The 17,546-nt window shown below is 39.8% G+C and overlaps 1 protein-coding gene across 4 annotated transcripts in view; it reads left to right on the forward strand.

The window, feature by feature from the left end:
* The first annotated feature begins 6,720 nt into the window (after positions 1 to 6,720).
* The window catches only part of PLSCR4 (phospholipid scramblase 4), a 32,772-nt gene continuing 21,946 nt past the window's right edge, over positions 6,721 to 17,546 (forward strand). The window contains exons 1-5 of one of the 4 annotated variants that reach the window (XM_029940807.1): positions 9,517 to 9,625; positions 9,743 to 9,814; positions 14,814 to 14,841; positions 15,579 to 15,636; positions 16,195 to 16,290. In XM_029940807.1, the coding sequence (XP_029796667.1) occupies positions 9,582 to 9,625; positions 9,743 to 9,814; positions 14,814 to 14,841; positions 15,579 to 15,636; positions 16,195 to 16,290 (298 nt within the window). In that variant the 5' untranslated portion in view covers positions 9,517 to 9,581. Of the gene's footprint in view, positions 6,772 to 9,516; positions 9,626 to 9,742; positions 9,815 to 14,813; positions 14,842 to 15,578; positions 15,637 to 16,194; positions 16,291 to 17,546 lie in introns of those variants that run through there. The other 3 variants (XM_029940808.1, XM_029940809.1, XM_029940810.1) reach the window with 3 other exon arrangements.

Below are 17,546 nucleotides of genomic sequence, written 5' to 3' on the forward strand. Positions count from 1 at the left end.
TATTCATCTCTATCTTTAATCTTACAAGGAATGCCAGACTTTTTTCTAGAGCGGCTGCACCATTTTACATTTCCGCCAGCAAGGGTTTCCTGTATCTCCATTATTTGCTAACACTTGTTATTGTCTTTTTGATTATAGCCTTCTTAGTAGGTGTGAAAAATAATTGTAATTTTGATTTGCATGCCTCTGATGACTAATGATGTTGAGAATCTTTTTACATTCTTATTAACATTCACATATCATCCTTGGGGAAGTGCCCAAATCCTTTGGCTATTTTTCAGCTGGGGTATTTGTCTTTATTATTGAGTTATGAATGTTTTTTCTATATTCTGGATAAAAGTTCCTCACCACATATATGATACATTAATATTTTATCTCATTTTGTGGATTATTTTTTATTTTCTTGATGATATTCTTTGAACTACAAACTTTTACAATTTTGATGAAGTCCAATTTCTTTCTTTTTTGTTGCTGAATATTCTGTTGGTTTCATGTCTACGACACTATTGCCTCACCCAAGGTGATGACGATTTACTCCCATCTTTTTCTTTTTTAAAAAAAATTAACATTTATTTATTTTTAAGAGACACAACGAGAGCATGAGTGGTGGAGGAGCAGAGAGAGAGGGAGACACAGAATCTGAAGCAGGCTCAAAGCTCCCAGTGGTCACCACGGAGCCCAGTGTGGGTCTCAAATAACAAACCGTGAGATCATGACCTGAGCTAAAGTAGGATGCTTAACCTACTGAGCCACCCAGGCACCCCTTAAAATTTCTTAGTTTTACATTTAAATTTATGGTCCATATTGACTTAATTATTTTGTATCAGATGTCATAGGGGTCCAAATTCATTCTTCTGTATGTAGATATACAGTTTTTACAACACTATTTGTTGAAAAGACTATTCCTTTTTCATTATATGGTCTTGGCACCCAGTTCTGTTTCTTTGGTCTATATGTCTCTCATTGGTCAGTACCACACTACTTGGATTACTGTAGCTTTGGAGTAAGTTTTAAAGTCAGGAAGTATGAGTCCTCCATCTTAGTTCTTTGCAAGCTTATTTTGGCTGTTATGATTTTCTTTTGTTTCCATGTGAATTTTATGTTTTGCTTGTCATTTCCTAAAAAATGGCAACCTGAATTTTGATAGGGATTATGTTAAATCTATAGATCAATTTGGAGAGTATTGCCACCTTAGCTATATCATGTTGACTGATCCATGAACTTGGGATATCTGTACTTTTATTTAAATCTTACTTGATTTATTTTTTAGTTTTCAGTGCACAAGTCTAAATTTTTGTCAAATTTATCCTATGTATTTTATTTGTTTTGATACTATTGTGAATGGAATTGTTTTCTTTATATTGTTCATTTCCAGTGTATAGGACACATTTAATTTTTGTGTATTGATTTTATGTTCTGCCACATTGTTGAACTTCTTTATTAGTTCTAATAGTTTCTAGCAGATTCCTTAGGAATGTCTTAATGCAAGATTTGTCACATTTCTTCATTCCCAGTCTGGATGGATACCTTTCATTATTATTTTTTTTTCTAGCCTAATTGCCCTGTATAGACATTCTAGTACAATCAAATAAAAGTGGTGAAAGTGGATGTTCTAGTCTTGTTCTTTCGTCTCAAGGGGGGAAAGCATTCAGTCTTTCTCCATTGAGCATAATCTTAGTAGTGGGGCACTTTATAGATGCTTTTTATCAGATTAAAGAAGTTTCATCTCACTTCTAGGTTGTTGACTGTTTTTTAAATCAAATAAGAAGGTATTGAATTCTGACAAATACATTTCTTCATGTATTGAGCTGTATTGTTTTTGTCTAGTTTGTTGAAATAGACCTGGATTGCAATATACTTTTCTCTTAGGACTGCCTTTGCTGCATCTCAAAGAGTTTGGATTGTTGTATTTTAATTTTCATTTGTTTTCATATATTTTTTAATTTCTTCTCTAATTGCCTGATTGGCCCATTCATTCTTTAGTAGAGTGTTTTTTAACCTCCATAGTTTTGGAGGTTTTCCAGACTTTTTACTGTGATTCATTTCAAGTTTCATAGCATTGTGACCTGAAAGTGTGTATGGTATGATCTCTATTGTTTTATATTTAATGAGGGCTACTTTACAACCCAGTATATGATCTGTCTTGGGGAATGTGCCATGCACACTTGAGAAGAAAGTGAATTCCCTAGACTCAGGATGTAGAGTTTAAATATATCTGTCAAATCCATCTGTGTGGAATTAGCTCCTCCTGATGGTTAGACCCTGGACTTACTATATAATGCCCTTCTTCATGTCTTGTTACTGCCTTTACTTTGAAGTCCAGTTTGTTTGATATAAGTATGGCTATTCCAGCTCTTTTGACTTCCATTAGCACGATAGATATTTCTCTATCCCCTTACGTTCAATCTGAAGGTGTCCTCAGGTCTACAACGAGTCTGTTGTCGAGTCTGTTGTCGATAGTAAATAGATGGATTTTGTTTTTTCATCCATTCTGCTACCCTGTGTCGTTTGACTGGAGCATTTAGTCCATTTACATTCAGTGTTGTTATTGAAAAATATGGGTTTAAAGTCATTGTGTTCTCTGTAAGATTCATGCTTGTAGTGGTATTTTTGGTACCTTGTGTTCCTTGCAACATTTCCCTCATAGAGTGCCCCCTTAAGATTTCTTGGAGTTCTGGTTGGTGGTAATGAATTCTTTCAATTTTTGTTTATTTGGGGACACCTTTATCTCTCCTTCTATTCTGAATGACAGGCTTGCTGGATTAAAGATTCTTGGCTGCATATTTTTCTGTTCATCACATTGAAGCTTTCCTGCCATTCCTTTCTGGCCTGCCAAGTTTCAGTAGGTAGGTCTGTAACTACTCCGATTGGTCTCCCATTGTATGTTAGGGCCCTTTTATCCCTAGGTGCTTTCAGAATTCCCTTATTCTTATATTCTGCCCACTTTATATGTCATGTAGAAGATCGATTCAATTTATGTCTGAGGGTATGCGGGGGACCAACCCACGCACCACTGTCGAAAGGTCCCAAGTAGGGGCTTGGTGTTGGCACAATATTTCTAAGAAAGAAGACAGACAGGACAAGACAGGACAAGACGACAACGTGGATGGTGGTAAAGCCACACCTTATTAGGATAGTCAGGGTCTTATATACCATGGGTGATTACATCGTTTCTTTAATGGTTACATAGTTCAAGGTCCTTGAAGTAAAGACATTCTTATCAGGAAAAGGCCATTCTTATCAGGACAGTAAGTAACAGGATTAAGTCATTACAAAAGAGGAATCCCCTAATAATAGTCTGGTTTTCTGATCTGTAGTCAGACGCTTATCCATTGCGCCATTGGCCCCCTCCAAGAGTCTGGTTTTAAGCATAAGATAAGCCTGAAGAATTCTATGAGGAGATATATATTCCTTAAGGCCCTTCATCAGTTATTCAAGGGTAAGATGCTCATCCTTTTATAAGCAAATCTTTTGGCAGAGGATTATGTTCACTCCCAACAGCAGACAAAGAGCCAGAAAATAAAGTAAGGGAAGGTCACTGACTGACCCAAGTTGATTCAAAGCCTGAAAGTATATGCCTCTTTGCAAAGCAATGAGAAAATCATAGGATGAACAGAAGCCATATGTGTGGCCCAGGAGGCCAAATATTGTTTGAGGGTATTTTTTGCCTACTGGGCCCCAACAAGGGGAGTTCTCTGTGACTCTTGGATTTCAATGCCTGGTTCCTTCCCTCTGATTGGGGAAGTTCTCAGCTATAATTTGTTCAAGTACCCCTTTAGCCCCTTCCTCTCTCTCCTCTTCATCTATGATACGGATATTGTTCCATTTGATTGTATCACTCAGTTCTCGAATTCTCCTTTAGTGCTCCTGAATCAATATCTCTCTTTTACTTGGCTTCTTCTTTTTCTATAATTGTGTCTTCTCATTCACCTATTCTCTCTTCCTCTTCAAACTGTGCAGTGGCTGCCTCCACTTTATTAACCTCATTTATAGCATTTTTTAACTCATCACAACTATTTTTAAGATCCATAATCTTTCTAGCAATAGTGTCTCTGGTGTCTTCCATGCCTTTTTTTAAGCCCAGCGATTAATTTTATGACTATTGTTCTAAATTCTTGGTCAGTTATGTAGCTTATATCTGTTTTGAGCAACTCTTAGGTGTCATTTCTTCCTGAAATTTCTTTAGCGGTGAGTTATTCCATTTCGTCACTTTGGCTAGCTGTCTTTTGTAAGACTTAAAAGCTTGTTATGCTCTCTGCTTCTGTGAGTTCTGCTCTATTAAAGGAGGCTCATTGTCCACAGCCTGTCTGTCAGGAAGTGTTCTCTTAATGGTGTCCCCTGGTCTCTCTTGTGCCTTGGTTTTTTCATTTCCCTACTCGTAGTGAATTTTGGGACTCAGTCTGTGTGCACTGGCTTGTTTCTTGTGGTAGCCCTGGAAAAGGAAACAGACAAATACACAGGGAACAAAAGCACCAAACTCAGAGACAAATCAAACAAACAAGCAAACTGAAAGGGAAAAAAAAAACCCCAAAACAAAAACAACAAAAGAGAAGGGCAGTCTAAAAGCATAAAGCCAGAAATCCCAGCTACAGATAAAGAGCAGGGTGGAGGCAGTGCTGATGGAAGAGCATGTACAAAGAGAGAGAGGACAGGGGTGGGGAGAAAGAGAAATTGATCATTGACCAGGCAGAGAGACTAAAAGGCTTAATTCAGAGAGAGAAAAAGGAGAATATGGTAGGAGGCAGGAGAAAGAAACGAAGATAATGTTACCCAGAGAAACTATATAGTCTGATTATTCCAGAGAGAGAAAGGTAACAATGGAGGTATAGAATCTGCTTCAAAAGAATGGATTAAATGTGATTGTTTAAGCAAACCAACAACCAGAGTGCCCAGTCCAGTGGAGGGGAGAGATAAGAGTGAGATAAGGAAAAATATATCTGACTGGGAATCATTGATCTAGAGTTAATCAAGGCAATGCATCAATGTTGGTCTTGCCCCAGGCTCTGGTAAAAAAAAAAAAAAAAGTTCTCTAGGGTGTGGTTTGGTGTAGGCAGGTCTTGCCTCCACTGTGGGTCTCCCCCCCACACCCCCACTCCTGCTCCCTGAGGCCCCGCCTTGGGTTGTGGGGAGAAAAATGGCAAGTCCCCAATACCTTCTTGAGCCAAGCGTTGCAAATCATACATTTAGGTCCGATCTCCCTGTGCTGCGGCGTAGCCAAGGTGGACCATTTTCTATGTCCCAAGCCCACCTCCTGTCCAGATCTTAGTCTGTGTGCTTTAATGATACCACCTGAAATGTACTCCTGGCAGCTAGGCAGGGATGGAGTAGGAATAAGGGAGCAGTTCCTCCTGGTGCCTTCTGGAGCCGGGGCACCCAGACCAAAGAAAGTGCCACAGTTAGGATCTCTCTCCGAAAGCCCTGCAGTTAGAGATGGGATGATAGGATCCCTCTCCGGCCCATGCTGAGGTTTTTTTCCTTCTCTAGGGACAGCTCTATGAGCAGTTTCAGCTGCTCCTTCTGGTCCCCTCATCTCTCCATGTAGGGAGCTCCCCCGCCTCTGTGCCTCCGGGTCCTGGCCCGTTTTTCTCTTCCCCAGTTCGCAATCAAGCACCTATGAGGATGTCTTCTTAGTGGACTCTGTCTCTTTTCCTCCCAGACTCCTGCAGTTCAGTGTCTTTTGGCTTTAGCCCTTCTTTGTTTGAGAGATGGGGTGGAAGTACGGAGCTCCCTATTTCTCTGCCATCTTGCTGCGGGCCTATTTTCATATTATAGGATATAGTAGTAGGAGAGCTGGATAATTTGAAAGCAATGTGAGGGTGGAGAGAGAAAGGGCAGCAAGGAGATAGAAGGCCATTTTAGTGGTGTTTAGAACAGTAATCTGGGCTCTGATGAGGGTGTTTTAAGGCATAGATTCCCCAGTTTGTAAAACTGACCTTGAACGGGTTAAACTCTGAGCTTCTCTTTCCTTACCTGTGTAATGAAAGTCATTAATACCCACCTCACTCAAAATATACAATTTCTGGCACTTCCTAGATAATTAGTAAATGATGTCTAAAATTGAAATTCAGAGAAACAGAGTGTTTTAAACATACTACTTCTGTTTATTTGGAATCTTAATTAATCAGTAGGTAGCCCTACAGCTCTCCATAACTAACTGCTAATTTAAAGAGTACTTATAATTTCTCTAAAAAGTATTTAAAATTTTCACTTGAAAAGAATCATGTTTTCTGTTTGCCTCATTCCGGTTAGTTTTAAATAGGAATGTAATAATGGTTTCTGTTTGAGAATTTAGAAACATGACTGGTTTGCTTATTTGTTTCTGGTTTGCTATTCGTTTCAGTGCCGTGGCTTAGCAATCTGGTGTATTTAAGTACATAACATATAAACAGTATGTAAATATATGTCAATATATAATATATATATATAAAGTATAGGTAAGTAGTATGTTGTGTATAAATAATTTAACATTTTTCATTAGCTTCTACATAGCAGGGTTGTAGAAGTAGTATGTGGTCAAGAGAATTTTGTTTTATAATTTATATTATGAGCAGAACAATGTAATAATACAGACTAGGGCAAAAGTGACAAAAATGTGCAAATTAAGGGAACTATCTCCATGTGAATCACTACCATTCAAAAAAACCGTTACATAAACAAATTTAATTTTAAATTTATTTAGAATATACAACATCCTTTTTTTTTTTTTTAAATCCAGGGAAACTGATACCTGTAAAATGCATAAGTCCTGTGCTCTGTCATGATCCAGAATGTGTAAGTAGTCATATAAGTAAAAATCTCTTCCTTGAGGAGACTTACGTTATAGTTAGGGTTTCCCTCAGAATTTAATCTTCTTTAAAGCCCTTGCCTTTTCAACGCTGTTTATGTCTGTAGCTGCTGCTAATTTTCTCTCCTCCAGTTCCCGTTAAGGCTCCTTCCCAGGAGGCCACTCTTTCCTCCTCTTCTCCACGGCCTCTCCACCGCATGCCACCACCTCCAGTACAGAAAAGCGCCTTTTCAGTTCGGTCCATCAGGTCCGTTGGGCGATAGTAGAATAGGCGGAGACCCTAGGAGTACCCCCTTTTATACGCATGACCTCCCCTTGGACCGTTTTCCCAGGGACAAAGGTTGCGGAGCCCCTTAAAAAGCACTTTCTTCCTGAGCTGTGTTTACACCACGAGATATCTTATTGTAGGATTTTTTTTATGAAATGAATCCTTCAGGGGCGCCTGGATGGCTCAGTTGGTTGAGCGTCTGACTCTTTAAAAAAATTTTTTTTAATATTAATTTTTTTTGAGACAGAGAGAGAGAGAGAGAGAGAGCATGAGCAGGGGAGGGGCAGAGAAACAGGGAAACACAGAATCCAAAGACAGGCTCCAGGCTTGAATCCACAAACTGTGAGATCATGACCTGAGCCGCAGTTGAACACTCAACTGACTAAGTCACCCAGGTGCCCCTTGAGCGTCTGACTCTTGATTTCGGCTCAGGTCATGATCCTAGGGCTGTGGGATCGAATCCTACGCCGAGCTCCATGCTCCTCATGGAGCCTGCTTGAGATGCTTTTTCTCTCTCTCTTTCCCCCCTCCCTCCTTCTTTCTCTCCCTCCTTTTCTTTCTCCCTCCCTTCTTCTCTCCCTCCCTCCCCCTATGCCCCTCTATGCCATTCGTGCTCTCGTTCTCTGGCATAAAAAAAAGGTATTTAAATTTTTTAAATGTTTTTTTTAATGTTTTTTATTTATTTTTGAGAGACAGAGAGAGACAGCACGAGCAGGGGAAGGACAGAGAGAGAGGGAGACACAGAATCTGAAGCAGGCTCCAGGCTCTGAGCTAGCTGTCAGCACAGAGCCTGACAGGGCTGGAACCCACAAACTGAGATCACGACCTGAGCCGAAGTCGGATGCACAACCGACTGAGCCACCCAGGTGCCTCCAAAAAAAGGTATTTAAAAAAGAAGTATTTAAAGAAATGAATTCTTCACATATTCATTTTATTCAGTGAAATAAGTAAACTAAGTTTAACATTTACAGCTAATATTAGCCATAATATCACATATGAATCAGTGTATTTGTAATCCACAAAACTTGTGCTGAGCCAAAATAGAGGGATTACTATAAATGTATCCCCATTACTGTAAGAACAACTCAAAGACCAGACTCACCCAATTATGAAATGAACTTCATATTCAAAAAGAAGCATATTTGAACTAGTTGTTTCTGCCCTTTGGTGCTACCAAGGCCATCCCCAGAAACAAGGAAAGTGGCTCGTTAAATTGTATTTATTTTTCTACTCTTTTTCCACTCCACCCTACCTCGAAGGTAAATACGGAAAGTTCTGGTGTGGCTGCAGTGGACAAGAGGAAGGCACAGGTGGACGGCAGCATGTTGTAGTCTGGTGGGGGGAGGGGCAGGGGACTGGATTGCTGGTCAGGTGCTGGCAGTACTTCAATGGCTGTGCAACCTCGGGGGAAAGCCTTTATATAACTTCTCTGTGTGTCTGTTTTCACCTCTGTCATAGCACCCAGAGTTTTCTATATATGAACTGTGAGATTGTGGCCTGAGCCAAAGTCAGCCGCTTAACTGACTGAGCCACCCAGGCGCCCCTAACTTTGCTATTTTAAAAGTCCATTACTGGATAAATCTATTCATCTCAATAATATAACTAATGTCACTGTATAATTAAAAATTAAAAGCAAACGTAGACATGTAAGATGTACTCTAACTCATTTGTCTTTCACTTAGCTACAAATAGAAAAAGGCCTCCATCAATGGCTCCATTTTCTCCTAGTTCTTTTCGATTTGATACTCATTACAAACAGTGCTCATAAAATCATGTCTGCTAGAACCATCCTCACTGGTGGCAAAAGATGAGGAGTTCTTGATGTCAGCTTGAAACCCAGTATAAAGTCTTCACCAGGGATGCTCAGCAACACATCTTAAATGGCTAAATGGCAGACAGCTCTTTTTTATAGCTCATTTTTAAATGCAGGAATTTATTCTTGGTCTCTGCACCACCTGGCTTATTTTACCTGGTGACATCGTAGTAATAATGCATGTTTGTTGAGGATTTGCTATGTGCCAGGCACTGTTGTAGGTGCTATCCGAGTGTACCATTTTGTTCTTCCCGGTAGTTCTGTGAGGTGGATGCAGCTGCCATACTGCCCATGACGCAATAGATAACCCAACAGCAGAATAGTCATTCAAAGTCACATAGCCGTTAGGGGTACCTGGCATCTGTCTCTCTATTTGAACCACTGTTCATACTGTCTGAAGTGTGCTGGCGTCCATCATTCACCAGGCACCACATCTCTCCTTCAAGTATTCCTGCCTTGTATACAAAGGATGTCATCTCGTAGAAGTTCCATGTTAAACCCCAAAGGGCAGTTGTGGTAGATGGACTAGGACTTTGCAGAAACTGGCTGTTTTTCCCACCCTTCCAAGAAGAAGCAGAGGAATTGTACAGACAGTGACCTCCTGCATTCTTTTCTCTCTTCTCGCCGTTGAAGGCATTGGAAACAGGCAGAGCCCAAGGTCTTAGTCTGCATAAGCAAATTTCTAAGACTTCTGCCTAGAAAATTGAAAGACTATCATGTGTCTGGAGGCTCCCTTGCCAAGATGCCAGGACAGATTCCAGTAAGTATTCAACTGCAAAAAGCTGACCATTATTCTCATTATTCTCAGTTTTGTGATTGAAGTTTCAGATATCCATGGTATGGCTCTAGAGCTTATGGTTTCATTGAACTTCCCTAGTATGTCACTGCTTACAAAGGTGGAATTGAAGAGCAGGATACAGCCCAGCTGCGGTGTTGGACACAACAAGAGGTAAATGCTCTTGCTGTCGGATTCCATTTCTGCTAGGAGGGCTGCCTTGCAAGGTAGCAAACCACCTCGACCTATCCAGCCCATGTCTCCTTTCCCTCTTTATTAGGTTCCAGTTGGCTCTGATTCCCCTGTATGCAGCCTAAGCCCTGAAAATGCAAAAGACCTTTGGAATTAACAGCTCTTGGGACCATGGCACGCAAACTTGTTATGGAGACACTGTTCAGTTTTTTAATCAGAATTCCATCTGATGTAAAGCCAAAACTCAGCCTCTTGTCAACCTATGGCACTTTTTGTCCTTGCTCAGTGATTAGGAAATCTGAAAACAATCCACTGAATGTTAAGGGAGGATTAAGTTACATTTATACTTGTACCAACTGGAAATTACCCTGCCTTATGTAACACTTTGGATAAAGCCATATAGTAACATTTTATAACAAAGGGAAGGGAATTTGGGGTGAAAAAGTAAAAGAAACTAGCATCTCAAAGGAGAGGGGAGGTAAACAAATTCTGTGAGCATCTGCAACTTGTGAGGCAATGTGTATATATAGTTGATTTTGATGTTTGTTGCTTTGTAAAACATTTTTATAAATCCCTTAAAATTTAAAGATTCGTATATTTTTTTCAAGTTGTTACTCAATCACTTGAATCAGACTTGAATTTTTTTAAAATAGTTTATTGTCAAATTGGTTTCCATACAACACCCAGTTCTCTTCCCCAGAAGTGCCCTCCTCCATCACCACCACCTCTTTTCCCCTCTCCCCCTTCCCCTTCAACCCTCAGTTCATTTTCAGTATTCAATAGTCTCTCAGGTTTTGCATCCCTCTCTCTCCCCAACTCTTTCCCTCTTCCCCTCCCCTGGTCCTCCATTAGGTTTCTCCTGTTCTCCTGTTAGACCTATGAGTGCAAACATATGGTATCTGTCCTTCTCTGCCTGACTTTTTTCGCTTAGCATGACACCCTCGAGGTCCATCCACTTTCCTACAAATGGCCATATTTCATTCTTTCTCATTGCCATGTAATACTCCGTTGTGTATATATACCACATCTTCCTGATCCACTCATCAGGTGCTGGACATTTAGGCTCTTTCCATGTTTTGGCTATTGTTGACAGTGTCAGACTTGAATTCTAAGTTCTGCCTGGCATGGTTGAGAAGTGTTAGTTTCCTTTGCACAGGATCAGGCTCAAACAAGCCTGAGCACAAGGATCACTTGGGGCTATATTAAAAGTACAGATTTCCTGGACTGGACTCAAAGGTACTACTTCATGTTTGGGGTCGAGAATTCTGTATTTCCTCAGTCAGGTTTTTATCTCGAACATAAAAAATATTCAAATCTCACTGAAATCCTGCAACTGTTAAACTTGGCCACTTTTGCACTCTACCGTTTGCCACTATAGGTAGTTTGAATAGATGATAGATGGATGGATGGATGGATGGATAATTCACTTCTTTTCACTAAAGCACTTAATAATCTGTTCTAATTCATCTCCATCACTGTTTTCTCATGGTTTACAGTTCCCAGGATTAAGGTAGAAAGGAAAAGTAGATGTTTAGTTAGAAGGTTATTCTCACATATAACTGCCAAACAGTTCTTTGTTCTTGTGAAATCATGTCAGACACATGCCTATTTAAACATATATGTACATTTTAAAGACTTGTAAGAACCCATCACTCCTATCTCTCCCACCCTGTTAGACCTAGATCAGGAGGAACCTTGAAGCCCCTGTAGGCATTATTGAACACTTGTCCTACACCGCATCTCCACATATAACCACTTTCCTGTTCCTGAATTCCCTAACTTTTCTTTAAAGTTTCCCCCATATATATCAGAAAAAAATTATTGTGTTTCATTTTTCCACTGTTGAACATTCTTTTTTAAAATTTGTTTTGAATATTTATTTTTTGAAAGAGGGGAGGAGCAGAGAGAAAGGGAGACACAGAATCCAAAGTGGGCTCTGAGAGCACAGAGCCTGATGTGGGGCCCGAACTCACAAACTGAGATCATTACCTAAGCCGATGTCAGATGCTCAACTGACTAAGCCACCCAGGTGCCCCTCCACTGTTGAACATTCTTAGTGATATTATATATATGTTCTCCAGTGACTTTTATTGTTTTAGTTAGTGTTGTGATTTTGAGATTCATCTCTCCTGATGTGAATGGCTATAGTTTTCACTACAGTAGGCTCTTGAACGGTATGAACGTACCAGAATTTACTTATCCAATCTACCACTGATGGACATTAGGGATGTTTTCAATTTATTTTAATATGAACAGTGTGTCAACATTTCCGTATGTATGTTCTCTGTACATGTATAAGAGTCACTTGAGTGTATACTCCTAGGAATGTCCAGAATGTTGGACCCCAAGATTCTAGAAGGGTGTTTTCGTTTTCTACACACCAGAGATTGCCATCATTGAAGGCGTAGGATCCGTTCCGTGGACTCCTTTGGCTGGCGTGCAGTTGGGGCTGGCTCGTAGGTGTGCCTCAGAATGCTTCTTTAGCCTTAAGACACATTGGACTTCGTACGACTGGCTGAAGTTCCCGATGTGACTGGATATGGTACAACGTAGGAGGTGTTTGACCCAGGTTTAGCAAGACAGCCATTTGAGCTGAAAATGTATACAGTGGCTTCTGCCGTGGTGGTATTCAATGAGTTGTATTCATATGCATGTGGACTACTGTGTTATATGGTGATCTAATGTTTCTTTGACATACCTACTCTATATTGATGACTTTCTACTCAGCTCGAACTACACAAATGACCACAGTCTGTAATCTGCTGAATAGGACAACACACTGGAAAGAAAATCCTAAAGGAACTTTAAATTTAGAAGTGCTTGATTCTAGCAGTGTTGGCCATTTACATATAAGAGAGATAATATATGCAAAGTGCTCAACCTGTTGTCTGACAGTAGATAAGCACTCAGTAAATTATAGCGTTTGTTGATGTTCTCCCTGTTATTGTTACATCCAGAACTCAAAAATCCTAAAATTCCTTTCCCTGATAATAACTTCCTTTTTCTTTTTTTCAATCTTGAATGATCCTCGAAATCGCTTCCCACCCCTTGTTTGAAATCAACTTCTGGTTTACTTCTCTTGAGTTATTATCATAGTGTTTACATATATCTACTGTTTATTTAAATAAAATTAACTTATTTTGGCCTCTTCTTAAACAAAACATGTCTAGTTTGAACTTTTGATTCCTACCCTCCCCAGCCCCCCCCCCCCCATTTCCCCTACCATCTTCCTCTCTAGTTCAGTTAATGGCATTGTCATCAACTCTGGTACCCTGGCCTGAAAACTGACACCCAGCCTTGACTCCTGTCTTCTGCTTCTGCCCACACTTCACTCTCTCTAGTGTTACCTCCCCAGTCTGAGCCAGCCTCGGTCTCACTGGGACCACTGCTGCCATCCTGTCCTCACTGTGTACCTCCACTCTTGTCTCCTCCAGATAACGTGTAATCAGATCTCATCACTCCACTGATGAAAGTCCTCCAAAGATTTCCCACATCACAGATATTTTGCCTCAGCCTTCAGGTGTGATCTGATGTGTCCTCATTTCTTCCCTCCATTCTCCTCATTCCTTGTGTCCCAGTCTTACCTGACCTCTTTCTCATGCTTGAGTATTCCAAGCTCAGTGCCACCCCAGGGCCTTTGCACACATTTCCTGTTGTCCTAGAACTCTCTTCCTACATTTTTAGTGTAATGCTTCCTTGTGTAGTTCAGATAGCTCAAAGGTTACCTCCTGAGAGACGCTTCCCCTGAACCTCCGGAACTGCTATCCATATTTTTCCTAAACTGTTTACTTGTCTTTATAACTGTACTCCCTCAACTTAATCTGAAATATTTATTAATGCATTTTTAATCTCATGCCACTAAAATATAATCTCCAGCATGATCGGTGACTGTTTCTCTGGTTTACTACTGTATTTTCAACATCTACAAGATAGGTGTTCAGTAAATATTTGTTGGATTAATACAAAAATTAGTGAAATGTAATTGGAGACAAAAATCACAAAATTGGGGCACCAGGTGGCTCAGTTGGTTAAGCATCCGACTCTCGGTTTTAGCTCAGGTCATGATCTCATGGTTGTGAGACTGAGACCCCGGTCAGGCTCCGTGCTGAGCGTGAAAGCTGCTTGGGGTTCTCACACTCTCCCCCTCTCTTGCTCACTCACGGCGTGTGCTCTCTCAAAATACATAAATAAACTTAAAGGACCCCCACAAAACCTGTTACTTGTATTACTAAGTAATAATATATATTGTATATTGAAATTGGTGTAAATATATTAGAGCATTAAAACATTTTATTTTTAGTATTCATTAGAAGTCTTCAAAAATGTCAGCCAGGTGTATAGGTCTTTGGTGAACAAACTTTATTACGCTTTATTTCAAATGTGAATTATGTGACTATCTAAAATTAAATTTAAATTTACTATCTGTATCTAAATTTAAATTTATATGTTTGACATGTTTTTAAGTCTCACTCCACTAGACTATAAGCTCCAGGAGGGCCCATCTGGTTTATCGCTATAGTTTCTTTATTTTCCTCTATTTTATTTTAATTCCAGTATAGTTCATATACAGTGTTATATTAATTTCATACTGCTATCCTTTCAACGTCCATAATAGTGCCTGATACATAATAGGTGTTCAGGAAGTATTTGTTGAATTAATGAAGGAATGAAGGAAAGGTAGCGGACAGCTAAAAAAGTGACAGATTTTTCATGTATCACTAAGTAGTAAGAGCAATTATGTATCCATCGTAAGGTATTAAAATGTTTTATTTTGGAGCCTGGGTGGCTCCATCGGTTAAACGTTCAACTTTGGCTCAGGTCATGATCTCACAGTTCGTGAGTTTGAGACCCATATTAGGCTTTTGGCTGTTAGCACCGAGCCTGCTTCAGAGCCTGCTTTGCATCCTCTGTCCCCCTCACCTGCTCATTCTCTCTCTCTCTTTCAAAATAAATAAACTTAAAAAAATGTTTTATTTTTCAGGATTAATTGGAATTCTTCAAAATGTCAGGTAAATTTTTATGAATAAATGTTTTTATTATTATTATTATTATTATTTAAAATGTATATCTGTTTTCTTAATAGTTTATTGTCAAGTTGGTTTCCATATAACACCCAGTGCTCATCCCACCAAGTGCCCCCCTCCATGCCCATCACCCCCCTTTCCCTTCCCCACTCCCCCATCAGCCCTCAGTTTAATCTCAGTATTCAAGAGTCTCTCATGGTTTGCCTCTCTCCCTCTACCCAGCTATTTTTCCTCCCCTCCCTTATGGTCCTCTGTTAAGTTTATGAATAAATATTAATACACTTTATTTTCAAATGTGGATGGTTTGATTTTTTTTCTTAAAAAATTGGAGTTTACTTCCTTTTGAGGTTTTTTTGGGTTTTTTTTTAGCATTTGGAGAAAACATGTTATGTGTTCATTTATACATGTGAACATTTCTATCTACCTTTGGCAGAAAAGGATTAAAAGGGATTTATGTGGGGACATATGTATTGAAAGTTCTCTAAAATATGTGGGGAAAATTCAGTAAAGGGAACAAGAGTCAGAAAGGAAGTCTGCGAAGAGGGGTATAGTAATAATTCGTCTGTGATGACAGCCTGCCGCGGAGGAGGGCTCAGAAGCCAGCCCTGCATTTTCCAGCCGTCCAGGAGATGACGGGAGGCAAGAAATACCGCATGTATGAGATTTTGGGTTTTCTTGGATAAAAGTCAGTCGGTTTAGAGATTCAGAATTTCTCCTTGTAGGGAATACAAGAAGACATGTCTCGCGTTGCAACAAGAGGACAAGATAGCATCATGGAAAGTGAGTTCAGTTCCCCCCTTGCAGCGCTTACAGCAAGCCAGGTTGCCTTTACTGGAGATGTAGGTTAACCCAGCTCTAATGAGTTGTGTGTGGCACCGCTGCGCTGTGAGCCTTCGTGTATTTATGTTATGCTTTGAATTTATTTAAACACAGTCATTTTCCAAAAAAGGTTAGGGAAAAAATAAGGTTCGCTCTATGTATGACTGTGTCCTCCCTAACATATGGTGGGAACAGCAGTTTCTGCACGTGCGCCGGGTGTTCACGTGGGTGGGAATCCGCAGGAAGTCAGCAGGGCCACCAGCATCAAAGTGTGTTGCTTTGGTCATACTACAGTGTGAATACTCGCTTAGTTTTTTTTTTTTTTAATCTATAGTCAGCCTGAAAATTTATCAATATATATTAACAGGTTAAAAATCTAATATATGTAATGAATTATGTGTCTTTAAAACATAGGAGTGTATATCATATTAGTTACATTCATGGGTGAGAAAAAATGAATATATCCTGTTACGACATTATCACTTCCGTTGTAAATCATGTCCCTCTCCCTCTCCCAAGGTGTCATCCCCACAGCCCCTGAGCACCCTGCAGATGAGAAGACTCCTGATCAAAGGCCTGATGCACCTCCTGACTACAATTCCCATTTTGTACCAGGTGGGTGAGTCAGAAAGGTTCTTTCAGCTCTCCAGAAAACCATACTAATAGTTAAGATTGCTTTGAAGAGTAATTAATTGAGTGAGTCAGTAAATAAGTATTGAATGCCTCCAGGGTGCCAAGTAGTTTACCAGATGTCAATTAGAATACATTTGTGGGCTCCTGAGGAAGGAAGTTGTACAAGCACTGATGGCATTCTCTTTGCTCTGTTATGAAAACATGAAGAGAATGTTGTAGATGACACTAATTGGCTCTAACAAGGATTTGAGGGAAGACCTAACTGAGGAAGTCAGATTTTTATGGCTTAATGAGTTTCTTACTCAAAGAAAAAAAGGAAAGAACCATGCTTGCAGAAAGAACTATCCTTACATGGCCAACCAACACATGAAAAAATGCTCAACATCACTCATCATCAGGGAAACACAAATCAAAACCACAATGAGATACCACCTCACACCTGTCAGAATGGCTACCATTAACCACTCAGGCAACAACAGATGTTGGCGAGGATGCAGAGAAAGAGGATCTCTTTTGCACTGCTGGTGGGAATGCAAACTGGTGCTGCCACTCTGGAAAACAGTATGGAGGTTCCTCAAAAAGCTAAAAATAGAACTACCCTATGGCCCAGCAATTGCACTACTAGGTATTTATCCCAGAGATGCAGGTGTGCTGTTTCAAGGGGCACATGCACCCCAATGTTTATAGTAGCACTATCAACAATAGCCATAGTATGGAAAGAGCCCAAATCTCCATCGATGGACAGATGGATAAAGAAGATGTGGTATATATACACAATGGAGTATTACTGGGCAATCGAAAAGAATAAAATCTTGCCATTTGCAACAATATGGATGGAACTAGAGGGTATTATGCTAAATGAAATTAGTCATAGAAAGACAAATATATGACTTTTATGAAGAATTTAAGATACAAACTAGATGAACATAAGAGAAAGGAAGCAAAAATAATATAAAAACCAGGAGGGGGACAAAACCTAAGAGACTCTTAAAATACAGAGAATGAACAGGGATGCTGGATGGGCTAAATGGGTAAGGGGCATTAAATAAGACATTTTTGGGGATGATTTTAGGATTGACAGTCCTAAATTATAATCCTGCTATATCTGACCATTTCTCTAAATTTACTTGAGTGACTGTCAACATGATCTACATAATCTATCTTATATTCATGGATCACTCTGTGTCCATGAACCTAGATTCCACTAGAACAGAGACACTACAATTTCTTCTTTTTTA

Source organism: Suricata suricatta, chromosome 5 (assembly GCF_006229205.1).
Source record: "Suricata suricatta isolate VVHF042 chromosome 5, meerkat_22Aug2017_6uvM2_HiC, whole genome shotgun sequence".
In the NCBI taxonomy this organism is placed as follows: Eukaryota; Metazoa; Chordata; class Mammalia; order Carnivora; family Herpestidae; genus Suricata; species Suricata suricatta.